The 26,897-nt window shown below is 33.4% G+C and overlaps 2 protein-coding genes across 4 annotated transcripts in view; both read left to right on the forward strand.

Moving 5' to 3' along the window:
* The window catches only part of LOC119644915 (putative uncharacterized protein DDB_G0282129), a 109,766-nt gene extending 106,245 nt beyond the window's left edge, over positions 1–3,521 (forward strand). The window contains exon 4 of the mRNA XM_038044660.1: positions 3,261–3,521. Within this exon, the coding sequence (XP_037900588.1) occupies positions 3,261–3,269 (9 nt within the window). The 3' untranslated portion in view covers positions 3,270–3,521. The remainder of the gene's footprint in view (positions 1–3,260) is intronic.
* A 3,395-nt stretch (positions 3,522–6,916) lies between these two features.
* The window catches only part of LOC119645272, a 35,924-nt gene continuing 15,943 nt past the window's right edge, over positions 6,917–26,897 (forward strand). For all 3 annotated transcript variants that reach the window (XM_038045385.1, XM_038045386.1, XM_038045387.1), the window contains exon 1: positions 6,917–8,977. In XM_038045385.1, coding sequence (XP_037901313.1) covers positions 7,073–8,977 — 1,905 coding nt within the window. In that variant the 5' untranslated portion in view covers positions 6,917–7,072. The remainder of the gene's footprint in view (positions 8,978–26,897) is intronic.

Consider the following 26,897-nt stretch of genomic DNA (forward strand, 5'->3'; position numbering starts at 1 on the left):
TATTACTATTATCTGTTATGGCATTTAAAAGTCGGCACTAAGTCTCTCTTCGGTGAAATCCAGAAACAATCGTTTGATATCGAGCGGACAGGAACAAATCTCATACTTAAAATACGTCTAATTAATTGTCCGGTAGGGCAATGCTTTTTCTTTTCTTACTTAACAAAAAAAATATTGCATGCAATAATTTATTATAGTGAATGAAATTCTTTGCTTCAATCGATTTTGGAGTTCCTGTACCCTTCCATTATATGATTATTTCATATTTATTTTGGAAAACATTTACATGAGTACATTTTCTCAAAGATGGCCAATGGATAGACAAAAATTTAAAGCAAATTCAACTTCACTTTTATTCATTAAAATATTAAAACTAATGTCATTGGTTTTGAAAATACATTAGCTCTTTATCTGATAAACAAAGTTGAGGTGCTTACGTAACACCAAAGCTCGTTTAACTCGTAAGAGGGGATCTTATGATTTCTTCTTAACATTGCGAGCATATTTTAAATACAAAGATCACCTTTGCATCTAATCAGCTTTGCGATTTCATTATTGGAAGGCGGCATACATTTCAATAATCTTTGAAAATTATTTAAGTTTTTCCTATATTGTAACCTTTTATGCATTAGCCAAGATTCGGATCATTGTCATCGCCATAAATAATTGGAAATTGTGGTTTTGAGATGAAAATTATTCACAAGATTGTTTTACATTTCGGAAAAATGTCCATTTCGTGTAGCGCTATGATCGCTATTTGCCTTTATTTATTTATTTATTTTTTTTTTCTTTTTTTTTTCTTTTTTTGAAAATGAGAATGTAGACCCCATTACCGTGAATAGAAAGTGCTACAGGTCGGCGCTAGTAAATAATATATGATTTCAACAAGATATTGCTACAAGCTAAATAGCATGCGATAATTTCAGAAAATTCCTCTCCCGTGATTTAATAAGACAAATTAATATTAAAAAAAACAAAGTACATGGGATAAGATGCTTCTGTAAGAGGAGTTTTGGCAAGCATACAAGTGAAAACTTAAGTGTATTGGATATATTCCAAAAACAAGAAAATCCACTCTCTCTGCTTTTATTCAATTTTTATTATTATCTGTTCGCTTTAAAGAAATTATATAAATCATTCTTATTGAAAAATGCCGGCATAAATAGGCCAATAAATATTTATTTGAAAAAAATGAACATCGATTAGGAATGTACATTAAGATACAAATGGAATAATCAATTTGATATACCTTTATTTATTATGCGAGCAGGAAATATTAGAGAAGGTAAAGGAAAAAGAAAATAAAAAAAACTGTATAACCGCAAAAGTAAAACTTGCAATTATTGAAATTGTTTTCTATTTCCATTTGTCATTCTTGTTTGTTGTTGGTTTTTATTTTTTAGTCAGCTTTTAAGGTTTCATTTGCTGCTCAAGTAGCAGTTATTTCAATAAGTTGAACTACGAAAGAGAATTCTCTCCATATAATATTGCATATCTTAAGGCAATACGCCACAGAGTATTTAGATGTTATACGACAGAGAACAAAAGCAAAAACGAAAGCTTTTAGAAAACGTCTCACCTAATTTATAACTGTAAACTAGAGAAGAAGAAGTGATCGCAAAGGCCAAACTAGGAAATGCAAAAACTTTTGTGTGCATCAATGAGACGGACTAAATACCGGCACAAATTAAAAGCTAAAAATTCACCCGCAGAGTGAGTATAGAAAATAGAAAATAAGCAGAAATTAGCTTAAAAGAACAAACAGTAGGCAAATTGGAAAGGACTTGAATGCGTCTTATAACAATTCTATCGGAAGCAAAATAAATCCAAATCAAGTATGATATAAGAAACGCGTTGGACGTAAAATTTGCACTAAGATGAAGCCGATTACTGAATGCCGCAACACTAAAAGTTACAATAAGTAAGAGAATGATTGAAACATTGATTGACTTTGAACTTTACCAAAACGATATTTATGCATCTTTAATAATTGTAATACGATTTTCTTACAAAAAAACCTCAAATGAAAGAGTCCTTCGTTCGCTTGGCGGCGAACCTTAGATACATTTCAACATACCAAGATCGAACGTGGCACGTACGTAGACGTTTTCTAAATCTTGGTAAATATGTCACTTACCATCTCGTGTGTATCAAAAAGAAAAAAAACAAGAAGCAAAATATACTTTACGGGATTCGTAAGCCATATTTTTTAAATGACACAATGGCATAAAAAACTCATTTGCAACTTGTATAAAACTATTATTTTATTGTTATCTAAAATTTTTTCCCTTTTTTTTTTCTATTTTACGTTCATCTGAGATTAAGTTCGTAGCACTGGAAAAATAAATTTTGAAATAATGTCGAATTTATTTACATTTTTTCAAAGCGCTATCTATAGAGAAATTATATACAGGAACTTATACTTTTTACAACGTTTCAACGCTTCTTTTTTTGAATATTACGATTCCACTCTTGCTTACTTTTAAGACAATTTCTCGGTTTATAAACCTTTTGATTACTAGTGACAAGTATCGGACTTAATACTGAAATTTTCATTAGAATTTTCACTCGGCAGTTATTGTTAATCTTTTCGACAATTATTAGCTGCGTAAGGTTTTTTTATTTTATGATATGATTTTATGATTTGCTTTCGACATTCTAAGGAAATTCGTTCTCTTGCAGATTTATTTTATCAAATGTTTGTTGTCATATATGTTCGCCGGCGAGGCGGTTTATTTTTTTGTTTTTTTACTCCAAATTTCATTTTTTTTTTTTTTTTTTGACTATACCTTCATAACGCGCAGAAAAAAGAGTCAAAAACCTCATAAAGTATATAAATTCTCGACCAATTTCAAATTCGGAATGCATCTAAGCACGTCCCGGTATTCATCTGCCCATCTGTCCGTCTGCCCAATCGCGTAATATCGGTGGTAAATATTCGCCCGTTCGCAAAAATGAAAATATTTGCAAATAAATTTGAAATTGACCTAAACTTTTCAAAGGACACGCCTGCAACGCCCTATGCGCAAAAAAAAAAACATTTATTTCGAAAATAGAAAAAATCAGCCGCGTCGACTCCCTACAATAGAGCATGAAAAATTAGATTTTTTACTTTTTTTGTCTTTTTTAGGATGCCGCTGATGGGTAAAAAAGATTCGGTCACGACCGAATGCAATTTTCTTACTTGTTGTACGATAATATTTGTCATAAGTATTACAGATGAATTTTTTATTTTTCAATTTTTCTGTTTCTCTTTTCAGGTAAATTAATATCCTCAGTTGCGTTTTACATAACATTAGTCCCAGCAGTCTACCGGAGCACATTGTACGAATGTTAAGTTATCAAAAATTGGTGATATGTGAAGCAACAAATAAAACGTAACAGAAAAATTTTAAAGAAGAACGAAGAAATATAAGCAAAGAAAAGAACAAAATTGTACTCGGCCATAAACTAAAGTACATATGCCTGCATGTGTTTGCATATATGTATCATAGATATATACATATATATTTATATTTATATATTTATATATATATAACTATATATATATATATAGATATATATTTATATATATATATATGTACAATATATATGTTATATATTTATGTATATATACACTTAAGTATTTTGCATAGGTAAGTTGAACCAATTTAAAAGCTATGAAAAACGTAAAAGGGGCCCAACGCCTAAAAATATGCCATCAACAGCAACCAATTCATTTTCAACGATTTAATATTTTACAAAAAGCAGCAACAATAATAAATTGAAAGGCGGTTTAAATAACATATGTATGTAGGTAGAAAGAAGAACAAGAACTCACACACAGACACACACACACACACACACACACACGCATATATATATATATAAATGCTATTAGCACACCTAAGTAGATCATATGAACACACACACGCACACACACGCACACACATACATACATACATACATACATACATACATACATACACAGTCATACACAGATGCACGCATACACAACATATATATGTGCAGTTATAAAAAACGCACGAAAGTGAATAATATTAGGATTTTAAGGGAATGAAAGCACACACATTGTAACAAAAGAGCCTTAGTTCTAGTATGAAATGCTTTACGTTTCTTTTGCTGTAGCTCTTAGTTTTTCCTTCATTTTTTTCTCTTTTTTTTTTTTGAAAAGCTTGGTGGCATGACGTAAGTTTTGTTTATTTAGTGGCTTGTAATTTGAAATTGACAGGCAGTCAGGTGTTGCAAACTGTGTACAATCTTTTAGTAAAATGAAAACTAACACGAATAACGCACACATATGCGCATTTTAATATAAACTATCACTATACCTCTTTGGCTTTGCCTTTACCTTTGTTCCTGTTCTAATTTTTATTTTTATTTTTATTTTTCACTTTTCCGTTCGCCAGCAGTTTGCGTTAGCCTAAATAGAAAAAAGAATCTCAGGTCAATAAATCACGTAATACCTAAAATTAACTCTTGTAAAATAATTAATTGCCAATCTTTCTTCTTAACATGATAAAATTTAATGAAAATTTACTTTTAAAAACGAGAACAAGTAAACGGAAGGCTTGGGCGGGCAAAAAAAAAAAAAAAAAAAACGCATTAAATATTGATCAAACTTGGGGAAGAAAAAGTTTTACACTATCGTCCGAAAGCAAAGCATTCTTGGCATTTTTTCCACAAGATTGCATAATGCGCTCTATGAAAATTTTCACTCTATAGCCACCGTTATATGCTGCATACTCTATCATCTTAGAATCGATATTAATAAGCTGCCAACGAGATAATTTGATTCTTAAATTGTTAATGTTCTTAAAATTACATTTTTTACGTTTTGCTTAACAACCTCTTTTACTTGCGCCTATCGTTTTGCATAGCATTTTTAATGACTTTTAGAGAAATTCAATGCAAAATAAAATTAAATTTATTTTACATATTTAACCGCACTCTGGTAAGATAAAAGTGCGCTAGCTCTGATATGCAGTTTGCAATATTTGTGCAAATATTCTAGAGACCCCATATAGTATACAGTATCTTGGTCCGTGCAAGATATGGAGCTGATTTAAATTCTCTTGTTCATATGTTACTGGAATGCCTCTTCATAATTGTCGCGACGAAACTTGGATAAACTTTGATATAATATTGAAAGTTGATCTTTGAAACCTATATTCTTAGCTAATCACGCAACAATTATACATATATATAATTTACTACTAACTTATAGCAATTATTGGTCTAAAGTTTGGGAGAAATATTTACAAATATCGCAGCGGAAAAAATATCTATGACGTATGAGCGACCTATAGGAGAATGTGATAAAGTTTTGAATTTAATTATGATTATCATTTGGGAATAGGAATATCAATAATTCATAATTTTTGTGTTTATAATTTGAAAGGCTTGCACTACATACGATTTTTACTCGCCTTTTTTTTTTTTTTTTGTATAATATAATGTGTTGTTATCATTACATTTGTGGCTTATGAGAGTCCAAACTCTAACGCCGCCAGATGATAATTTATCACGCGTGCAATATGCAGGCATACTTAAAAGACATACATTATTAATGACAAGATGTACCGACAAAGAATCTGTGCTATGGGCAAAATCGTATGTGACACAGATAGAATAGAGAGTAGAGGGATGGTAAGTAACCGTAGGTTCGCATGTCAAACGTACAGAACTTGGATTAAACAAGTGATAAAAGCTGTGGTTCGTTGCATGCAACGATACAACAGAAAATACCTATGCATGTATCTTTGAAAAACTATTGAAAATGTCATCGGTGTGATGGTGGTCCTTAAAACAGATTCTCTTCGCTACGTCTCGTAACTCGAAAAAAAAAAAAAATTACCCCGTCGGCTATGACTCAGTATAAATGAGTGACACTAACTGCCCGCATACTGAAAGCAACTTTGCTCAATGAGGGGAAATGTGCATTTTCATTTTCATTTACATTTACACTAAATTAAACTCGATATTGAAAGTGCATTTTAATCACATTAAAGCGATTTCCCGTTTCTATGAGGTATACTTTATAAAATAATACAATTTCCTAAATGCAATTACAAGCGTTATCCGCTTTACACGTTGTTTCTTGTAGTTTGTCATACATGCACACTTAATTATACGCATGTATGCATACATCATTCATCTCTACCCTCTTATATGGCCTGAATCTTAATCTGTACGTCTGTCCCTTATTTCAATAAAAACCACTACAATTAATTTACCTTTAATATCACATCTAATAAAAGTGTACAACATTGCTATACATCGGTATATAGCATTTTTACTGTGTTATGCAACAATCATTTGATATCTGTTTAGCTCTATATGCGTATATGTATCCATCCAATGATTGAATCACGAATGAAACGATTATGCATACGCTTTAATAATGCTTAGTAAAATGTATCGAATGTGTTCGCCTTATGGCATAATTATTTACCTACCTATGCCATAAAGGAAGGTATTTAATATAGATTTCAAAATAAAATGTTTAATGTGAAAAAACAAATGCAAAATTTTGTGAACAATCGGCTATTTATGACAAGTTTGTCATACGAGTCATATTGAGGTCAATATTGCTTCGATCGAACGATGTAGATGAGTTGAATTATTTTATCTAAATAAATTCATTTGTTTGGGGGCATAATACTGGCATATTTTTCCAAATATAATTTAAATATTAAAAAAAGTAATTATTTTGATATTTAACAATTTCTCCCCTTTTTATTCAACAGAAAACTCTGCGGACATGTGAATATTTTTTTTCTTTTTTAATCAACATCAAATTTTCGTGCAAAAACGAAAAATTTACTACAATCATATTTTCTACTTGTAAACTAATACCTAGTCTAAATAGTTCAAAAATAGGGGAAAACCTAAAACGCTTCTCTAGGTTAAGGAAATAACAATAGCTTACGAAAAACAAAAACAAAAAAAAAAAACAAAAAGCAAAAAAAGAAAACACTTGACCCAAGTCGACCCATCTATTACGTGATTACAACAACAAAAAGGCAATAGAAGGGGAATTTTTTTAAAATTTTTCGGTCTCTCGACTATTATGGACATAACACCAACACTTAAAGAAAGTGTTGGAAAATTCATTGACTGCATTAGCATAAATCAGAAAAACTCAAGTTTGCAACAATTTCAATTACAACGATCTCGCGATGATATTAGTGATCAACAGAATCGTTTAATAGTCTCCTCACATAGTGCGGACGAAGAACCGCAGTCAAACGTAATGGGTGGCGGTTTTGCTACGTCCCCGTATGCAAGTGGATCACGTTTAACTTCATATAACGATTTGAACAACGAAAATTTGCAAATGCATGAAAAACTCCTAGATAACGAGGAAGGGTGTGAAAAGGCTAAAAGTTCACGTGAGAAGTGCGAAAAGTCAAAGACAAAATTTGCAGAGAAATTGCGGAGAAGTTTTCGGCGTACCGAGCACAAATCATTCGAAGTAAAAAGGCAATATCGTTCTGATCCCATTGACGGCAAAACGGAGGGAAAAAACCAAGAGGCGAAAAGCCTAAAATCAACGCAACAGCAACACCAACAGCAACAGCAACAGCAGCCAAAGAATTCACCTTCTATATTCTCTCTTACAAATTTGCCAGGCTTGGGAGGTCATATCAATCCTGCATTGTTGCTAGATAGCCCGGACGAAAGTACGCCACCGGAATTCGGCTATCGGCATCTTAGCAGTGTGGCGACAACAAATTCAAGTACCTCATTGGAAAGTAATTTCTGTGAATCACCCACTACCGCAACCAGCATTAGCTACTGGTCTTGGCATCTTAATAACAGCAACAATAATAATATGGGTGCCGAAGTAAGCACTACGAGCACGCAACAAACTAGAGATAAACCAGCGACGAGCACGGAATCAAAAAGACACTTAGAACAGCAAAGTAGTAGTAAAAGTGATACGCATAGTGAATCCGCACCGCCATTAAATGAGGCCAGCCGCAGCTGCAGTTCAACCAGTGAGAGTAGTACAGCAGCCAAGTTAACGCGTTTGCAAAATTTTCTTTTTAAATCGAGCAATGAAAGTTCGAGAAGTATTCAAGGTCATTCGAACGAGGGCTTCACCGCCTCATCGCGTAATTCATCTTCCGGTGAATGGGAAAATCTTTGTGCACTCCCTAGTACAACCGTTTGCAATGAGTTATCGAATGATAAACTTCATGTATCTATGAGTCAGAAAACTGATGATTCACCGGCAGGCAGTTATTATCAATATACTTTGGCTTCGCCAAGTAATCCATTTTTACCGGAAATTACTGCACGCACGTACCATAGCACGTATGATGAAACCGAAGAACTAAAAGAACTTGACGAGGAGGAATTGGATGCGAATGTAACGTCAGTTAAATATCACATAGGCAGTTATTCCGCCCAGATGCCTACGCCAAATTATAGCCGAGCTGGCTCTCAAGAATCGACACATAGTGATTGTGCTCCATGCACAATTTTTGAAAAACAACTAAACTCTTGCTCTTCCACACCTGGCACTCACAAAAGAAAACTCTTCAGTTTAAGTACACCGACAAAACTGAATTCTTCTCATCAGATGGTACAAAAACAGCAACAGCAACAGCAACAACAACAAAAATCATTAGCAGTGTCCACAAAACCAAGCACAAGCACAAATGACACATTCGCCTCGATTCCGAGTAAATCGTCCACTATTCAAACATCTTTAAGCCTAGTGCGTAGTTTAAACCCTTTTATACCGACAACTACAGTGACCTCATCCTCACCACCACCGCCATCCCGCACTACCTCCTCAAGCAGTTTAAATAGACGCATTAAACCCCTAAAACAGATGGCGATTACTTCACCTACCGCAACGGTAGCACCCAAACTGCCAAAGGACTTGAACGCTAAACGTGAGGAATTTCTGCGCGCCACCATGCAAATATGCTTGGTAGTGTCACCGCCGTCAACACGTTTACAGGTAAATGCTTAAATAAATATTTAAGAACAATTGCTGTATGTGTGTGTGTGTTCCTCAAAAGGAACTAAATCTGCCCACAGAATATCAGTTATAGAAATTAATTGGATTTCTGGTTTTTTTTTTTTTTTGCATGGATTTTAATGTTGTTTTTTTTTTTTTTTTTTTTTCTTTTCTTCTTTTTCATTTTACTACTTTCTTCCCTCTTGCGCTCTATTTGCTCGCCTTTTTGTAATTTTTTATTATTTTCCTTAAATCATTGTATATACAATAAAAGATCAAATGCTTATTATATAAACACACGATAATATTTATGCTTTCATTGTTCGAAGGAGGTAATCTATGCGTTCAAATTGAATGTAATGCAATATTTATTTGTTTTTTCCTTTTTGTGTTCAGTGTTCGTTCAGAGTACCCTCTTAAGTCTTTTACATGTCAAACATTTCCTCCAAGCATTGGGACAATTTATCGATAGTACACCGAAACTCGATTCGAAGTTCTCTCAGTGTATTCCAATTATGCAAATTACTCGTACAACTAAAACGTTCTTTTTTTTTTTCCATTCTACAATACGAGGAAATTGTATAAATTGTAATCAACGCTTATTGCGTCCACATATCTGGCATACTTATAAACAACAAACATCCAAAACGACACGGAGCACCTTTAGCCGATAAGAACAACAACCGTAAACAGATTCAGCAGATCTATCGCAAACTAGTAATAACATCTCTTGTAGACTTACACTAGTTTGTAACGCTCTTAAGCACCGCATAGCACTTAAGCATTCAAAGTGAAATTTTTAATTGATTATCTATTAGCTAATATATCGAACGATATATACCAAGAATACTATCTCCATTTGTCTCTATACCTTGACGAATTCTTTATTTACATTAAGCATATAGGAAATGCGCCAATGAGACTCTACTAAGTATTCGCATTCCTGACTAGCGAGATCAATTTAACTGTCAATGATTTAACCATCTGCCTGTAGTTGCCTATGAAGATCATTCTTACGATTATGGCACTTTTTGATTGAGGAAAACCAACCTCACGCCAGATCATTGCGTTAAAGCGATCCATGCTGTCATGAACTGTATTAGGCTTGTTCGCAAGCTAGTGCATAAGATTACACACCGATAGACCGATATATTCTAGACGTTCTATGATAAATGATGCTTAGCTTCCTAACATATTCACTCTTACTTCCGTATACAAGGATTTATTAATTTCAATACCAATCTTATACTCATTTATCAACCTATAGTTCTAACCTGTTCCGATTCTCCTAAAGCTGAATGAACGATCATTCCGTGTGGTCATGAAGTTCAATCAGTATTTCTATTATTCGTTGCTCTTTAGATAATGTCGTTTTCCGGACTGACGCAGATTATCTTACTTGTGACGTGATCCTGTCGGTGGCTACAACAAACAAGAGAATGGGAACAATCATCATTAGTTCCTCTAGTTCGAATGCGAAAAACTATCTGTGTCTATGCCGTACCTTTACATTAAACCAAGTACATATGAGAAACTATCGAACTAGTATACCCGTCAATAGCTCGAGTTCAAATATAGAGCCAAATTACAGACTGTGGTCCTTACAATGATAATTCCCCTGATCGACTAAATCAATTAAATTAAGCCAAGAATCTGCCCATTATTGCCAGAGAAACCACATATATAAAAAAGGCTGAGTATATAAATTTTGCACTTTGCACTTTGAAAATTTCTCCGTCTATATACGATACGATACGATACGATCTATGATGATTTTAGTTAAAATGTAGTAAGGCTAAGTTTTCTTCAATACTGGCAACGTAGTGCAGTAAGCATTTCCTCCGCAAGACCAAGCAATTAATACAGGACTTACTGCCTTGGCATTCTTTCGTCGGGCTTGTAGCTATTCTCGAAACTGAAAATGCTACTCCATGGACATTGTTGTATCTTAATGAGAGAGATAAAGAAGTCGAATCGAAACATACACCTAATTAGATGAAAGTGTTGTTTGCGTACACAAGACAAATGTTAAATCTAAGGCATTAAGACGAGGTTTATTACTAGTATTTGTTTATTTTATTGCTAAAACTAAGTTTAGTACTAAGCAATGATGGCGCAAACACACACACATTTTTTCCCCATTTCATTTGCGATACACGAAACTAAATATCATATTCTGTATACATGGCCGCCAATGACCAGGTCCGCAGTCCTCCCGAGCTCTTTTCCCCACTTCTGTCATTAATTAATTCTCAAATGCCAAAATTCTCATTATTTATTAAGTAAGAAAGAGTTGTTACTGGTCTATCGATAGGGCCACAGAAAAGTCATGTTTTTGATTTATATATTATTTAGTTAGAGTGGTGCATAATCAGATTGCGTCGAAGAAAGAAGATATACTACGCGTAACTTTCCATTTACCATTGTATATATATAATATTTATCTACGCAAGACCTTCATCGATTTAGGCAATGCATATTTGCTTGTCCGACTTCCCTGGGCCTGTTACGGAAATGCTCATTGTTGCGAGCGTTAAAATAGAGACATGAACCTTCAGAACTTCGCATGAAATTCTTAGTTGATAGCATTCAATGAATGCATCCACAAGCCTATCCGCAATAGATTAAAAATTAAAACTCACAACACACAACATTACGTATTGTCGTACAGCGTTCGAAAGGCTAGTATAGAGATGACCCGAACCGACCATTTACCATGCCCACAATTAGCAACGTGCTCGTGCTAAGTACACTTTTTTATATGTAATTTTTTGAGACGATGCATCGCATGCAACTGATATTATTTTCTTTCATTCTTATCACTTATATGCAGTTATTTTTACATAAACGCATTTTTTTTTTTTTTTTTAAATTATTATCATTAATTATTTATTTGCTTTCGAATTCGAAACATATTGCATGGATGTTTACTTTATTGCAACATACATTAATAACCTGAATTTGTCGATACTGTGGGTACTAGAAGAGCCAATTAGTACATACTATACCATATGTCTAACGTCTAGTTATAATCTGTCAATTTTTTCCACACATCATCTCTCATTACACACACGCAGCCCAATTACATTGCATACACACTTAGTGAAGACGCAAACACCTTTCAGATTTAACTAAAGCATTAGAATATAATTCGAAAAATTGGAAAACAAGAAATTTCCATTTAACTTAATCCAATGTCGTTGTCAAAGTAACGCTGCCATTCTGCCGGGCCAATCGATTCCTAGTGGTTTGATTTGAATGTTAAGAAATGAACGACGCCCGCAGACGCCCGATTATCTTGTACTTTTTAAGAACATTTGCAAAGGGTGTGAACAGCATTCAAACATGATGGAAGAAGTCGACGCAATGACAAGCAAACAATGTGCTCGACTTAGCAAAATCAATTTACATCTGTATTTGCATATAGTAATATACATACATATGTATATTTATGCATTAATAGACATACATATCAACATGAACACAATTTTCTGCACAAGGCATTCTAAAGCATCGTCTTTTTAGTCAACTGTTTGCAACACCTTGAGATAAACATTAGAAGATGAAACTCAAAAGTTCTTCTTATCGTTCCGCTGCGGACAATTTCGGCAATTTCACCCAAATCCATCTGCAAGCCAATTACCAAGAAATTGATAATTGTTCCTATTTTTCTTTAGTGATAAAAGTCGGGCTTTAACTTGCTCTTCAACAACGACTTCGGTCTAAACGGATTTCACGTCTTGACAATAAATACTAAAAAAACCAAGAAATTTGTACACGCCTATAGGCGATAGGCATCGCCTCAAGATAATATTTCAGAATAATGTCAGAATATTTGCTTAATTGTGGCTTTAATAGTCAAGCGATTGTTCCCCGTAAAAAGTGTTTCTGCCGTGTCTTCAAACAACATCTGTCACAAGTTGTAAATTTCAGATTTTTGCTGCTCACTGGTCAGAGATTATGAAATCAACCTATTATGACGCACCTATCGAAGTTGGCTCCGAATGTCTTACATTTGTATAATTTATTTATTTATGTATGTAACCATTATACGCAGCTATGCATAGGTTTAGTACACTGTCATCCTTCGGTGATGGCCACTGACTTAAAACGCTCTATATAAGTATTATCTTAAATTCGTACAACTGCACACAAAGTGCACCCAAATTGTACGATCTATAGATCTGCAGATTAACTGAAAAAATATCCGTTGTATCCGTTGTACGCAAACATTGTATATGATGGATTATTGATGGATTCGATCCAATTCGAATATAACTTCCTTCCTTTTTTTTTATTTTTTTATTTATTTATTTATTTATTTATTTTTTCATTTTTTTTTTTTTTTGCTGTGACAGTTAACAAAAGTGTTCGAGTTTAAAAAAAATCTGTTTAGATGGATTTGTTGAAAAAGGAATTATTTGCATTAGGAGAGAGATGCACTTGAGCAGACAAGTTTTATCTCTCTCTCTCTCTCTCTCTCTCTCTCTCTCTCTGGTTCACCTTGAACCTATCGCTCTCCTTTTCTCTTCATTCACAAATTTACATATATTAAGAGATATGCAAAGATCACTATATGAATTTTCTTATTGAATGATTTGCATACACAATGCTTCACAAAATTTAAAAATAAATTAAAATTTTTTTAAGTGATTAGGCCTTGAATTGGCCTATAATATCATGCACTGGTGTGAAAGAGAAAGCATATATCACGAATAACATTATCAATGGCCGCAGCCGTGACTTGCTAAGTAAACGTAAATGCTTAGTTTACTAACAAGCATAGCGTCGTATAGCTTCATTTGTAGCAAAAATGACGAAAATGGATAATTACTTATTCCGGACTTGTCTCTTTATAAGAGTTTCACGCCTTGTGTTCTAAGGAAAAAACGCGAGTGGAGTAGAATTTCCGTTCAATTTGTTTTCGTCCTCATCTAAGATGAGAATTGCTAATGAAACGTTCGTAAGGAAAAATGCTCCATACATTTCTCGCAAAACGGAACGTAACGAAGCCTTAAAGGAGCGATGTCCCAATTTTCAGTATAACTTAATTTGACTTAACCTTGACGTGAAAACAAACGAGAGTAATTTCCCCAGAAAATATTAAATTCATAATCGGGATTTTAATAGGAAGCAAGGGATTTATCTAAAATGTCAAATAAAGATCTCAATCGTTGAACTTAGTCTTCAACTTTTATCGGATCTTTGATTGGAAAACTTATCAACTTATCAACAAAGATGTTAGATTTGTGGATGAAATGTGTTGACTTGATCGCTTTCTTAACTTGCACTTATTTCAAGGAGCCACGAATCAATAATGGAATGAATGTGAACTTATAGTTCACTGTACGTATGAGTTATACTATTACTATTGAAACTTTTTATATATGGCGGAATTGTTTTCTAAGGGTTTTTAAAGCGAACGAATTAGATTTTAATTCGACGAAACTATGAATGCATGCATAGAAAGGCTTTACAAAGGGAATTAGGGAAACGACAAAAGGATTATTTTTTAAAGCACTCGTAATAATATTTTTATCAATTTTTGTTTTTTTTTTTTTTGTTTTTTTCGAGCATTTACTTAATATTTTCCATACATAAAATCTAAATAGAACGCAAACAAACAGTTTTCAAAATGTAATTTAATCTGTCCTTGTTCTGTTATCTGATGAGTTTCAACTCGAATCGTTGTTGTTTTCCTATATTTGCACATTCATATTTAACCTAGAAGCCCAAATGAAAACATCCATAATGGATACGAAATGCCATTACAGCGGCGGGCGAAACGGAAGATTCTATATAGCCTAAAATACCGTTATGTGGGCATCGAATGCATGTTAACAAACATGCAGTAAAGAAAGAAAGAAAGAAAGAAAGAAAAAAAAAAAAAAAAAAAAAATTGAATTTTATTGATTTTCAAGCATTATTTAAAGTAGGAAGAACAAGCGTAGAAGCCCGCTTATATACGGTAATGGAATTTAATTTGCAATGTGTTAATTTCGTTGATGGTTACATAAATTAGGACCATTAAACATATGCGCAACGTTAAATATTTCCCCCATTTACGCAAGCTCCTGCTCACTTTTTTCGGAATAGATTTTAAATAACGAATTTCTCTTTTCGAATTTTTATTACGCCGCGTCGCATTAAAGAAATGTTCTTATTAGTAATGTAAGTATCGCGAACATACATTTGTTAAACATTACTTATAACAAGAACAACAAATGTTTAATTAGTAACTTGAACAACGGAATCTTAGAAACCCGTCAGCATCCAAAAAATATCTAAAAAGAGAGAGAGATAGAGAGAGAGAGAGAGAGTGAGAGAGGGAGATTTACTTTAGGGAGGGAGTTTAAAGTGTCATTAATAACAATATCTTCGTATGTAATACTCGAGTGGTTTTCATAGCCATATTATTGCCAAGCTTCAAAATTTCACATCTGCTACGCTATCAAAAATGTTATTATTATAAATATTACTATATCTAAGTGCGATCAAAGAAATAAATTCGACAACTATTACAAGTGTGTATGAGGTTTGTGCGAATGTATGTAGCACTCAGAAAAGCTTACGATAGATCCAACTTTTATTATATCGACGCTTGTCGATCGGTCTGTCCATTCGCTTTGCCTATGTTCAACAAAACGGCCCCAAATTTTTCAGATATTTTGATGACTGACATGTTTTGACCCAAAAACCGACGCTATTGAAAATGATTCCGAGCTCATTCCCATTATAAAGCCTAATTGTGAAAAGTCGCTATCTGAGGGTTGGCATAGAGTATTTTTGGGGGGCGTGCACAACGCTTCAATTGACAAAAGGCCTTGTAAGCTCATTCAATTCTCCGATGTTCCATGTTAGGTGTCAGACGAAACAATTTCTCATCGTAAAGCAAAACTTATCGTGGACTTGATATAAACTTGATTTAAATTCTTCCCATCATTTGAAAGACGAAAAAGTTTCATTTTTAAAATGCAAACACATGTTATTGTTGTTATGTTTTCAATTTTGAAGGCTACTTGCAAGCCATAAATGACAGAAAATACTTGCAAATTTTTTGGCCATTGATTCACGTCGCTTTCAGCTTTTACAAGTATCCACAAACGATTAATCATCGCCACCACGTGGAACTTGTGGACACTTGTTCGTCAATTTTCATCCTTAGAATGGATCTTACATGCCTATAGGGTCTACAGAGAGCTAAAAAACTTTCACAGATGAAATGGCAATGGCTGCTACCCAGTATACAAAAAGAGACTGTTGCAGTATTCATAAGGTATTCAACAGTCGATCTCGAAACGAATGTGAATTTTTTTCACATCTTCTCTGTAATTTGTAAATTTTGGAAAAAATTTAATTTTTTTTCTACTTTATATGTAAAAGTAGTAAAATTATGAAATTATGAAATTTTCAGTTGAACCCAAAAGTCAAAAATCGTTCCCGAGTAGCGAAACAAAAACAATCATCCGCAAGTAACGAACTCCACACAACTTATGAATGAAATCCTTGAAGCATATGCATTCCAGATGCATTACAAATAAAATGAAAACTTTTTTTTATTGGCTTTTCGTGCATTCCGTGTATGTTATAAAATATGAAAAAAAAAATAATAAACAACAACAACAACAAATTGCCAATTATCGTTTGATTTTGAAAGTAGTTTGGAGAAAACCGGACTTTAATTTTCGTATTGTGTTGTGAATCAATTATTTTTTTTTTTTTCGTTCATCAACTTTTAAAATATGAAAACAATTTATTATTTAATGAACTTAATGACATGTCATTTAAAGTTTTTTCATTGCGTTTGTTTTAAATTGCGTACAAAGCTGCTTCTTCCACTGGAATTATCACATACAATAAGTAAATAATTAAAAAAAAAAAATAAAAACACACACACACACACACACACAAAATATCTATTAAATATTAAAATATTGCAAAAATTGATCATTATAGTCAAATGAGACGCCTTTAAAGCGCGTTATTATTCAATTTAATTGCATAATTGAAACAATCAATACTTATATATATTTTATATATATATATATGTATTTATATACATATCATGACTAACATTATTATTAAGTTTCCGAAGTTTAATGCATAAATGGCGTAATCATTGCGCTGGAAAAAAAACTATCATCAACGTCATTATCAAAAAAGAAAAAAAAAAACAAAAAAGTTTTAAATATAAATTCGCTTAAGTGCATTCACAAACGGAAATGCCCTCAAAATGTTTACAAAAGTGGAAACACAATTTGCATTATATGCGGCATATGACGTAAATAAATCAGTATTGTTTTTTTTTTTTATCAACTTTTACGCCTACCGCCGCCTATTGTATTATCATTTCTATTGTAGCTCGGTGCAGGTAGGCTCCAAGGATAAAAAAACAACTAAGGAAGTTATATTCGGCGGGGGGGGGCGAATCGCGCATACCTGTCACATAAAAGCTTTGCCGACTTAAGAGTTCTAATTTGCAAGAATTCGGTTTTTCCTAATCGCCCCAAAACTTTGTGTATTAAACGCCCATCATAACTAAATTACAATTAACACAATTTACCTCAGTTTACTCTCTTTACAACTCCTTTCATCTGATACCTATATTGAAGGTACTTTTTAAGAAAACATTTATCCACTAAGTCGTCGACGTCTGCCTCAATTAATTTAGAGTTAACCCATTTAGCTTCTCACGTTCAAGTCCTTCAAATCCTTTGATGTGGTACCCATAACAACGGTATTGTAACAAAAAGATTAGCTCATTACCTCGTAAAGTCCGAGATTTTTAGTTCGGAACTTACATGCTTGGCTTTTGGCATTCTACTCTCCAAGTTCTTTTATTTGATATCCATAACGCTATGTATTGTTAAGGAAAAATTAAACCACCAGGTCGCGGCGTCTGCAATATCCATTTTAGGATTAACCCACTTTCAGGTGCATCGTATATCTTCGTTTCAGAAACGTGTAAAATAGTTTTACACATTTTCTCTAGTTTGCCTTGTGAGGTAAACAAGGGTAGAACCTCAAAAAAGTAATAAAAAAAAAAAATTTAATCAGCTATTGTAGGTTTGTGTGGGCGTGGCTGAGTTCTTCCATTTTTACACATAAAGGATAGAGTATTCCGTAAAGTAAATGTGGACCTTATCAGCTTTTTAACTTTAATAATTTCCCAGTAACGAGTAAAAGTCCACAAATTTTTGTGTAAGAAAAACAGAGTTGCTCTGACCGATTTGGCACATTTTCAAAACTTCCAATGATTCTACCCAATTTAAGGTTGATATCTTCCTTTTTCCAGGGGACCAGGAGAGTGCCAACAACACACACCACACAGGCACGCAGACGGTCAGACATGACTTTATCAATTCCGAACTTTACGCTGATCAAAAATATATGCAATATATAGGTTTTCCGTGGCTTCCACCAACCAAAATGGATATACCCCCATCCTTTAGTGGTGGGTACAAAAAAAAAGAAAAGAAAAAAACCGATGAAATCAGGTTTAAAGAAACTCAGGTTTCGAATTTTTTTTTTCATATGTTCCGTTAAAGTCTTAAGGACTCTTGTGCTGGAATTACGAACTCAGTCAATTTGAAGTATAATTTTTTTTTGCGGCCCGCCACAGTCACAAGTATGCATGTAAGAAGATGAAATTTGACAAAATTATTCCCTGATCGATTAGGAATCGAAGATGAAAAAATGGGCGTTATCTGCTCCCATGCACGAGCACAATGTAAAAGAAACTGGGATAATTTTGTCAAAATTTTCATCTATAACTTTTGCTTACTTAAAGGTACTTCTGAAAAACTACCGCCCAGATACTATTCAGAATCGTCTGCATCCTGCATGTTCAGGGCAAAAGTGGTCTCGATCGGTTCACTATGCTATGAGTTAGCATATATATATATATATGCTTGTTTTTACGATTGTGGCGATTCATAAAATTTATTCGGAAAATTTTCCGGACGGGCTTAGTAAATATAACTACACAACGCCTTTAAATAATGAAATGTGCAAGCTCCTGATAAAATGACTAGACATACACGATTACTGCATTATATCGTTAAAAACCAGTATGTAATGTCTAAGGGCTATAACTTACATAGGGTAAAATGAAAAATCCGTCAATTCAGACGATTTACGACGAATGCGTTAAACATAATCGTAGACCGAAATTACAGGTAATTTTACTGCATAGGATAGGTTGGCAAGGGAAACAAGCAGAAACTCTGCAGCCAAACAAGGCCAACTAAATATCGGAAAGTATGTAATGCATTATGGAATATGAAAAATTAGTAGAGTGGAAAAAAAATTGCTGCCGCAAAAGTGCTTACTTTTCGTGAGAACTCTTATGTGACAGAAGTTACGAAACATAGAGCTGCTTAGGCTAAACTTAGTATAGTAAATTGGCACATCAGATAACTATTTTCTACCAACCTCTACTGCAGAATACTAAAAATTAGACTTTCTTACCGTACCAGAGCTCTTTTTATACCCTACACCATTTGCGGTACAAGCGTATATTAAGTTAATATGGACGTATATAACGCGCAGAAAGGCTTAAGATAGACCCATCTTTTATTATGGGTCCGATCGGTTTAGAAATATAATTTAAATTGATCTAAGCCTGTTTGACTGTCCGTCTGTCCGTCTGATGCCTTTCCTTGTAAATTTGTGCATAAACTACGGGTTTTAGTTTTTTGAGGAGATTTGGTACAGTGACGTGTTTTTGTATATAAACCGGGACTCAGAAAATAGTTTGAGTTCGATCCAAATTTTAAATATACATATAGATTTAGTAAATACTACTTTGCACCGTTTAAATATTGAGAATTTATCTGTCTCTGACGTAGGCAGGGGGGTGCACATAAGAGCTATGTCGTTAAGTTAAAAAATATCGATTCGCTAAATTTATACTCGCTAATATATACCGAAAATTGCGATAGACAGACAGATAGGCAGACATGATTAAATAGATTCAAAAAATGAGTTTACATCTCACGTATTTTATGTTATTTTATATATGTCCGTACAAATGTCATACAATAAAACAATATCATAAGTGCTATGGGATAAAACAGATGTCATCCTTTGATGATTTTTCATATATTTTAGGCAATAACGCAACTAAGGTGAGCGGGCAACGGGTAACACCTAATGCAAACATACATTATGTAATGGAACAAACAAAAGCTCCACAAAATAACAATTTATTGATTATATAGGAATTTCTTCTCTATTAAACGATTTAATGTGACCACAATATTCGATTAAGTTAACTTTGATATAAATATATAAAAAATAGTTATATAAACCTATATATAGATATAGGCGAAAGCATGCATCATTTATTAAATAAATGTAGCAAATGCAATGAATATCTCGTGCAATTCTAATGAGAATTTTAACCACAAAACCGTCGGATAAATCATAATACATAGAATATCTTTATTATCATTTACCAGTGAAACAAATTAAAATATTTATTAATTTGAATCTAAACAAAGTAAAACAAATATATACTGATTATCCTATTTCTGATATAAGAGCAATATTACTTTATTATCATCAATGCAAATGATTGGACTTTTGCATATCTCTGTATCTGTACTACTGTTGTCATAAATAAATGTTTAGACATCAATATTCATGCTTCATTAGTTACAAATTGAAATTTATAAAGTTGTTTGTCGTCATGTACTTTCAGTATTGATTTTCACGGACGAAATTTAAGAACGCAGTTATTTCGTCAAAGAAATGACAATAAAGACTTTTTCGTTGATAAAATCTTATAATACATTGATCGCAAGTCTATTTAACTCAAAATGAGATTTGCTTAATATATTTGGGCCGTGGAGTAACAAGTTCATTTATAGTTCAGTCGTAACGTGCCAAAGCAATTCGCTTCCATATTATTGCTGTTGCTCGTTACTCAATAGCGAATGCGAGCGCGAGCTTTTCACTGAGTCCTAGAAGTTTTATGAAATATATGATAAAACGGAAAGTTAAAGCAAATCTCTTATCATTTTTACATTCTTCATAACCGAAGATTTATCTAGAAGATTGATTGAAACGAAACTGGCGCTTAAATTCACTTAACGGTCCATTGGATTGTTCAAGAGACTGCATTTTAATGACGTAGAACTTGACAACTTTCAATATAATGTATCGAGAAAGTGATTCCGAATCAATTTAAGCTTCTCTGTCCGTCTGTCCGTTATGTATTATTGTGTTCAACTTCAACAGATCGCAATTTTCGAGATGATGTCTGGCTGACACCCAAGCATGAACACTATCAAATTCTTTCAATAATCATTTCCCAAAGAAAACCTTCACTTGAATACTCATTACCTTCGTTGAATAATTATCACGGTGGCGTAAAGTATTTAATGACCAGCAATGGTTCACTATACTCCTTTTCATCTATTTCAAAATATATTAGGTGAAGATATGAAGAATGAAAAGTTCAGGCTATAGTTATGGAAATCATCGAAAACGATAAGAATGCATTCTTTCAGATTTATTGTAAAAGTAAAGTACTTTCCTCTTTAGGTTCCTTCGAGAGTGCCATTTTTATTTTGAAACAAGAATCATCGAGATCGCCCTTATATGGAAAGAATATGTAATTTGGAGGGTAATGACATTTTTGCTTAGATTTTTTATAGGAATAGATTTGCCTGCCAGCCTGCCTACCCCTTTAGAGCATTTCGACAGAAAAGAAACAGAGACCACACGCAGATTTATATGGACCGACATAGCCATGCCTGTTTGTCTGTCCGCTCGGAATACTCAAATCTTCGACGCAAGAACATTTGAATGTATATCGAAAATTCGGTATATATTGAAACTTAATTAATTGTCCATAGATTGATCTATAATCGATTAAATTGTTTAAATTAGAAGTTTATCCAAAAAGAAAGGTAACAGAGAACAGAGAAGAACAAAATTAAATTAATTTCTAAATGGAAGATCCAATATATGATTTCCTTTCAATCTGCTTATTTCATTGGGACTCATCCAGAAGAGATATTGCCCAGGGATTTGTGCGATTACTCGATCTGACAAGATATTATAGGGAATCGCATTGAATTCGATTTTCGATGAATGAAAAATCTAGGCCATCGTGAAGAAATGAAATGAATCACGTGAATATTAACAATAAGACAGAGATTCATATTTTCAAAGTATTTCAATATTATTAGAGTTACTGACCTGCCAATCGAGCCTTCTGACTTTTATATCAAGTTGCTTGCCTTAGTTATGCATAGAGATATTCCTGGCATTGGTGGAAAGTAATGAAGGAGAAAAATCCTTATTTAACGCAAACATAATACGCGTAGATTTTTCAGCATTTATTCAGCAGATATTCCAAAGCGAAGATGAATTTGTAGTTGTTGTGTATTCAATTTTTTTTGAAAGAGAAAGAGATTATTAATACGAATCAATGGCATAAACGATAGCGTTCTCTTAATAGGCTTAAAAATTCTTACCTTGAATTTTTTCCTATAAAATTTTACGGCAATTTTTGTTATAAATGGAAAATGTTATTAATAAAGAAATCTTACGACATTTTTCTGATGCTCTTATAGATGAGTGCAGAAGCTTAACATTTGCAATTTTACAATTTTTAGTAACTTGGATCTACACACTCCTACGAGCTTGCGTTTCACTGCATATTGCTAACGTAGTATGAGAAAACAGTGGCGTCGCGCGATCTTAGGAATATTATTTAAGCACAACAAACATTCTTATCATCTTTCTCAACATAGCGATCAGTTTTTACTTTTAGTTTAATGCTCTCCCTATTAGTCAGAACTTAAGCGAACTTCTCTTCTACATTCTTACTGCTTTATGTCACTCAATTAGTTGCAAAGCAGTCATATGCTATTCGTATCTTCTTTTCTCCTCTTCGATGCTGCTAAAAACATTGTTGCATATAAAAATTTATCTCAACATTTTATTATAACGCTAACAAAATAGTGTTTTCAATTTAAAACAAGCTTGGAACTATACTGGAGTAAAAATAAATCTCTCCATCTGACCACATTTTCTGTACATCCTCTCTTATCGTCAATCAGCGAACAGTTTTAATTTATAAATCAGCGGATGAAGTGTAGATTCCGTGTTGTTGATGTAAAAGTTTCAACCATTCAGGCATTCAGCGGAACTTCAACCTAAAGAGGAAATAATTGCTCAACTGGTTATAAAAAACCTTGATCTGAATTTATTTAGTCTGCAAGCAGCACTAAGAGATAAATAATTTATAGTTTTTAGTAGATGTAACTTGGAAGAAGTAAACTGCGGGAAGTCAATCAAGTTTTGTCTGACCTTAATCACTACCTGTAGTACAAATTTAATAATTAATCTACAAAGACAGAGAGAGAGAGAGAGAGAGATAGTAAGAGTGAGCGAGAGAGTGAGAGTGAGGGAGTGAGAGTGAGAGCGAGAGTGAGAGTGAGAGTGAGAGAGTGATGTTACCCGGAACAGGACACAGGACTTGTTAATACGGCTCGATTGATCTTTACTCAACCCATGGGACGTTTGAAAATTATAGGTCCGTTCGAGACCTTTAAAAATTCGCTTCAAAAAGATCAAAGTGGGAAATGATCGTGATTCCCCGAAAAAGCTTTGCAAGCTGTATTACATGCGGGACAAAACCTCGAAAGAACTTCATAGTTGAGCCAGGGAACTTGTTGATATTTTGAGCAAATGTGTTGCCAATCAACCTAACCATTTGCAATCAATAAATGAAATACATGATTTTCATATATTATTTATTTGAATATCCATCCTCTCCACATCCTCTCCAATTCTCGTCAAGGCGAATATTTTATATTAGAAAGAGAAAAAACTCGATTTCTTCATCGATTGCAAATTAATTTAAGTAATAAGTGAATCTCATTTTCGAACTCTTGGCGACAGGGTGCGACATAATTCCATTAATATCTACATCCCGCTTAGGAAGGCATAAGCGCCAAGGATGAGTCCGACAATTGCTGTTTCATAACATGTAAAATGTTTCCTTTAATTATACCTTACGAGAGTGGACGCTCCTCTTGTCCTAAACCATTGGATAGGTAAAGTGGAAGACAAAAGATTACCTCCGAATAATTATTCCTTTATGTTCATTTCATTATTACTGCTAGCATTGGAGTTTACGAGATGCAGCAGCTTTAGCTGTGTTTTTTACTTTTTGTTTTTTTTGTTTTTTTCTTGACTTATGAGCTGCAGAGAATTTTATTGCAGTTTTTAAAGTTATGAGAGCAAACGTTAAACAAGATGTGTTCTATGTAATTTATTTCGCTTTTTGCTGATAAATTCATCTGGATGTTTGAAAAAAATTAAATGCGCTACTCGATGGTCATTATATATATATATATATATATATATATATATGTATTTATGTATGTATGAATTGTATGCTCGTGTGACCACAATCATGAAAATCCTTTAAATCCATACCACCGTATATGCATTCTCTCAGATGCTTTCTCTATTTTCGCAAGGTTGATCAATTTGTATAGCTCTTGTGCTTATGACTCAGTACGTTTGTAGAACATGAATAATAGCACTTATATACGTACACAAAACATGTGGGTATGCCCGAGCATGGCAAATGCTGTAATAAAATTGTCTGGTTAACCGGAAGAAAGAAGAACAAAGAAGCATATAAAGAACGGTTGACTAAAATGAATTGTGTTAAGAATCCGCTTTTCAACAATTTATCATCGATGCACATTCTTTTAATGCAGCTGTTTTGTTTTTCTTCCTCTCCGACTCGCTTTTCTACTCGCTTTTCATCCCTCTCCAGTTTCTTTCGCTTATTGATGATTTACAATCATTCAATTACGATACTCAATTGTGTGGAAACTTATAAATACAAACACTGTGGTCTCGTTTCATGTCAATCCATCATCAGAGCTCGAGTATCTTAATTTTGTTATTCCGCTTGTAACAGGCCTCACTTACATCAATCCGTTGATAATTCGCTTCTAGCTAATTTTCAATGATTGAATTTTGATTTTCTCTTTCATCACGAACGGGGCAAAGTCATCATTCTTAGGTGATAGACATAACGAAAAGCAATGGTTTTATGGTTCTTCAGTTTAATATATCTTTTGGGGAGACATAAAACATTATGCGACTAAGCGTGGCGTATGAGTAACATTATCAATTTAATCGAGGAATTATTTACTCTACGCTTCTTATCAATCAATCATTCGACTTATACTGCTTTACGTTGGCATTTGTCAAGCTATCGTTAACTTCTCTCTCTCTCTATATATATATATTGTTAAGAGCAATATTTTTCTGAAACTATATAATATGTATACGAAATAAGTGTCATGATTTTAGAGTATGTAAGCATTTTGATAAATTTTAGTAAAGGGCAAATTATCTCTATGCGCAAAAGCTAATGTTATCCTTCAAACAAGAATATATCATATGTAGTCAGTTTCAGCTATCAATTTAAATTTTTTCGATTTTAATATACTTCACCAAGTTATGTGCATAAGGTTGGCTGGACCAAAGTCATGCGCCATGCTAGCAAACATTCAGTTAGCCGAAGGATTGAATGTGTTTTTCTTTCTGTTTTGAAAAACAAAAATTGAATTTTATTAAACCATAAACTTAAACGTCCTTGAACCAAATAGACAATCAAATATATGTACATGCATTTTGTTACATTTTGAACACGATAATAAAAATAAATAAAATGAATCAAAAAATGCATAATCTTGAATGTAGGGAAAATGCATGTATGCTGGGTAAGCCGGTTAATGGGGGGGGGGGGGGTTATTGTAGGGTTTTAAGGTAGAATTATGAAGTGCAGAATGTATTCGTATAAAAATATCTTGCAAAATGTATCGGTCAATAAGTTCCGGGATTAAGTAAAAAACTGTTTTTTTCTTTTCATTTTAATTCGACTTTATTCGACATCATAGCCTCCTTCAAGGACTTCTTCGATACTTCGTTGTTTTTTTTATTTTTTTTTTTTTTTATAGAACCGTTTATCAAGGCACTCAAAATATTTTTTCAGTATCTGTAGTAATCTCCTAATAAATCACGTTTCATTGTAGCCGTGCTTTTATAGTATATGCAACTTATGCTACAGGGTATATTAATTTCGGACGGACGTACGTAGCAGGCAGAAAGGCTTAAAATAGACTCCGAGCTTGTCTGTCCGTTCAATCTGCAGGACGCAATTTTTGAAGTATTGTGATGAAATTTTGTACACTGACGATCTCTCACCAGCCAAAATAAAGCAGAAAAGGTCTAGGCTACAAAACAAAGTCAACTTTAGATTAATGCGTTAGTTCGCTACAAGTGCCGGTAGCAGCAGTTGTGTGTGAAAATAACTTACTTAGTTGCGCGCCTAATATTGTCCCGCTAAATATTTGCATCATGTGTTCTACGCGACTACAATTTGTGACCGGCCTTGGGAGAATTCGAATGGGTTTTCTAATAAAATTTAGAGCCAACCGTCGACCAAACACATATAGATCATGCTTCAGCTTCCCATTTCATATTCTGGGCCCGTAAGCGTTAAGCAGTCGACAACGGATGGAAAATTGTTGTTAAATCGTCGGAGATCGAGATCAAGATTCAAGATTCAAGAGTACACATACGTATCTTAGAAATTAAAAGTAATCAACTAATTTTTGCTTATTATGTGTATAATAAAAGCAGTATGAGAATGAGACCTTGTTTCAAGGGCAATTCTACGTAGGTATTGGCATACTTACGCTCAAGATTGCTTAAAATTCATTGGCCAAGCACTAAAGATAAAATTGATTTTAAAATGACTTTGGCAATTGGATTTTTTTGTTTTTTTGTTTTTCGCGTAACCAACTGTTTGATTAATTTAAATCTTAACACGAATAGCTCAGTTTTTCGAGTTAAGAAATTATTCATTTTCGAA

The sequence above is a fragment of the Glossina fuscipes genome, unplaced genomic scaffold (genome assembly GCF_014805625.2).
Source record: "Glossina fuscipes isolate IAEA_lab_2018 unplaced genomic scaffold, Yale_Gfus_2 1, whole genome shotgun sequence".
NCBI lineage: Eukaryota > Metazoa > Arthropoda > Insecta > Diptera > Glossinidae > Glossina > Glossina fuscipes.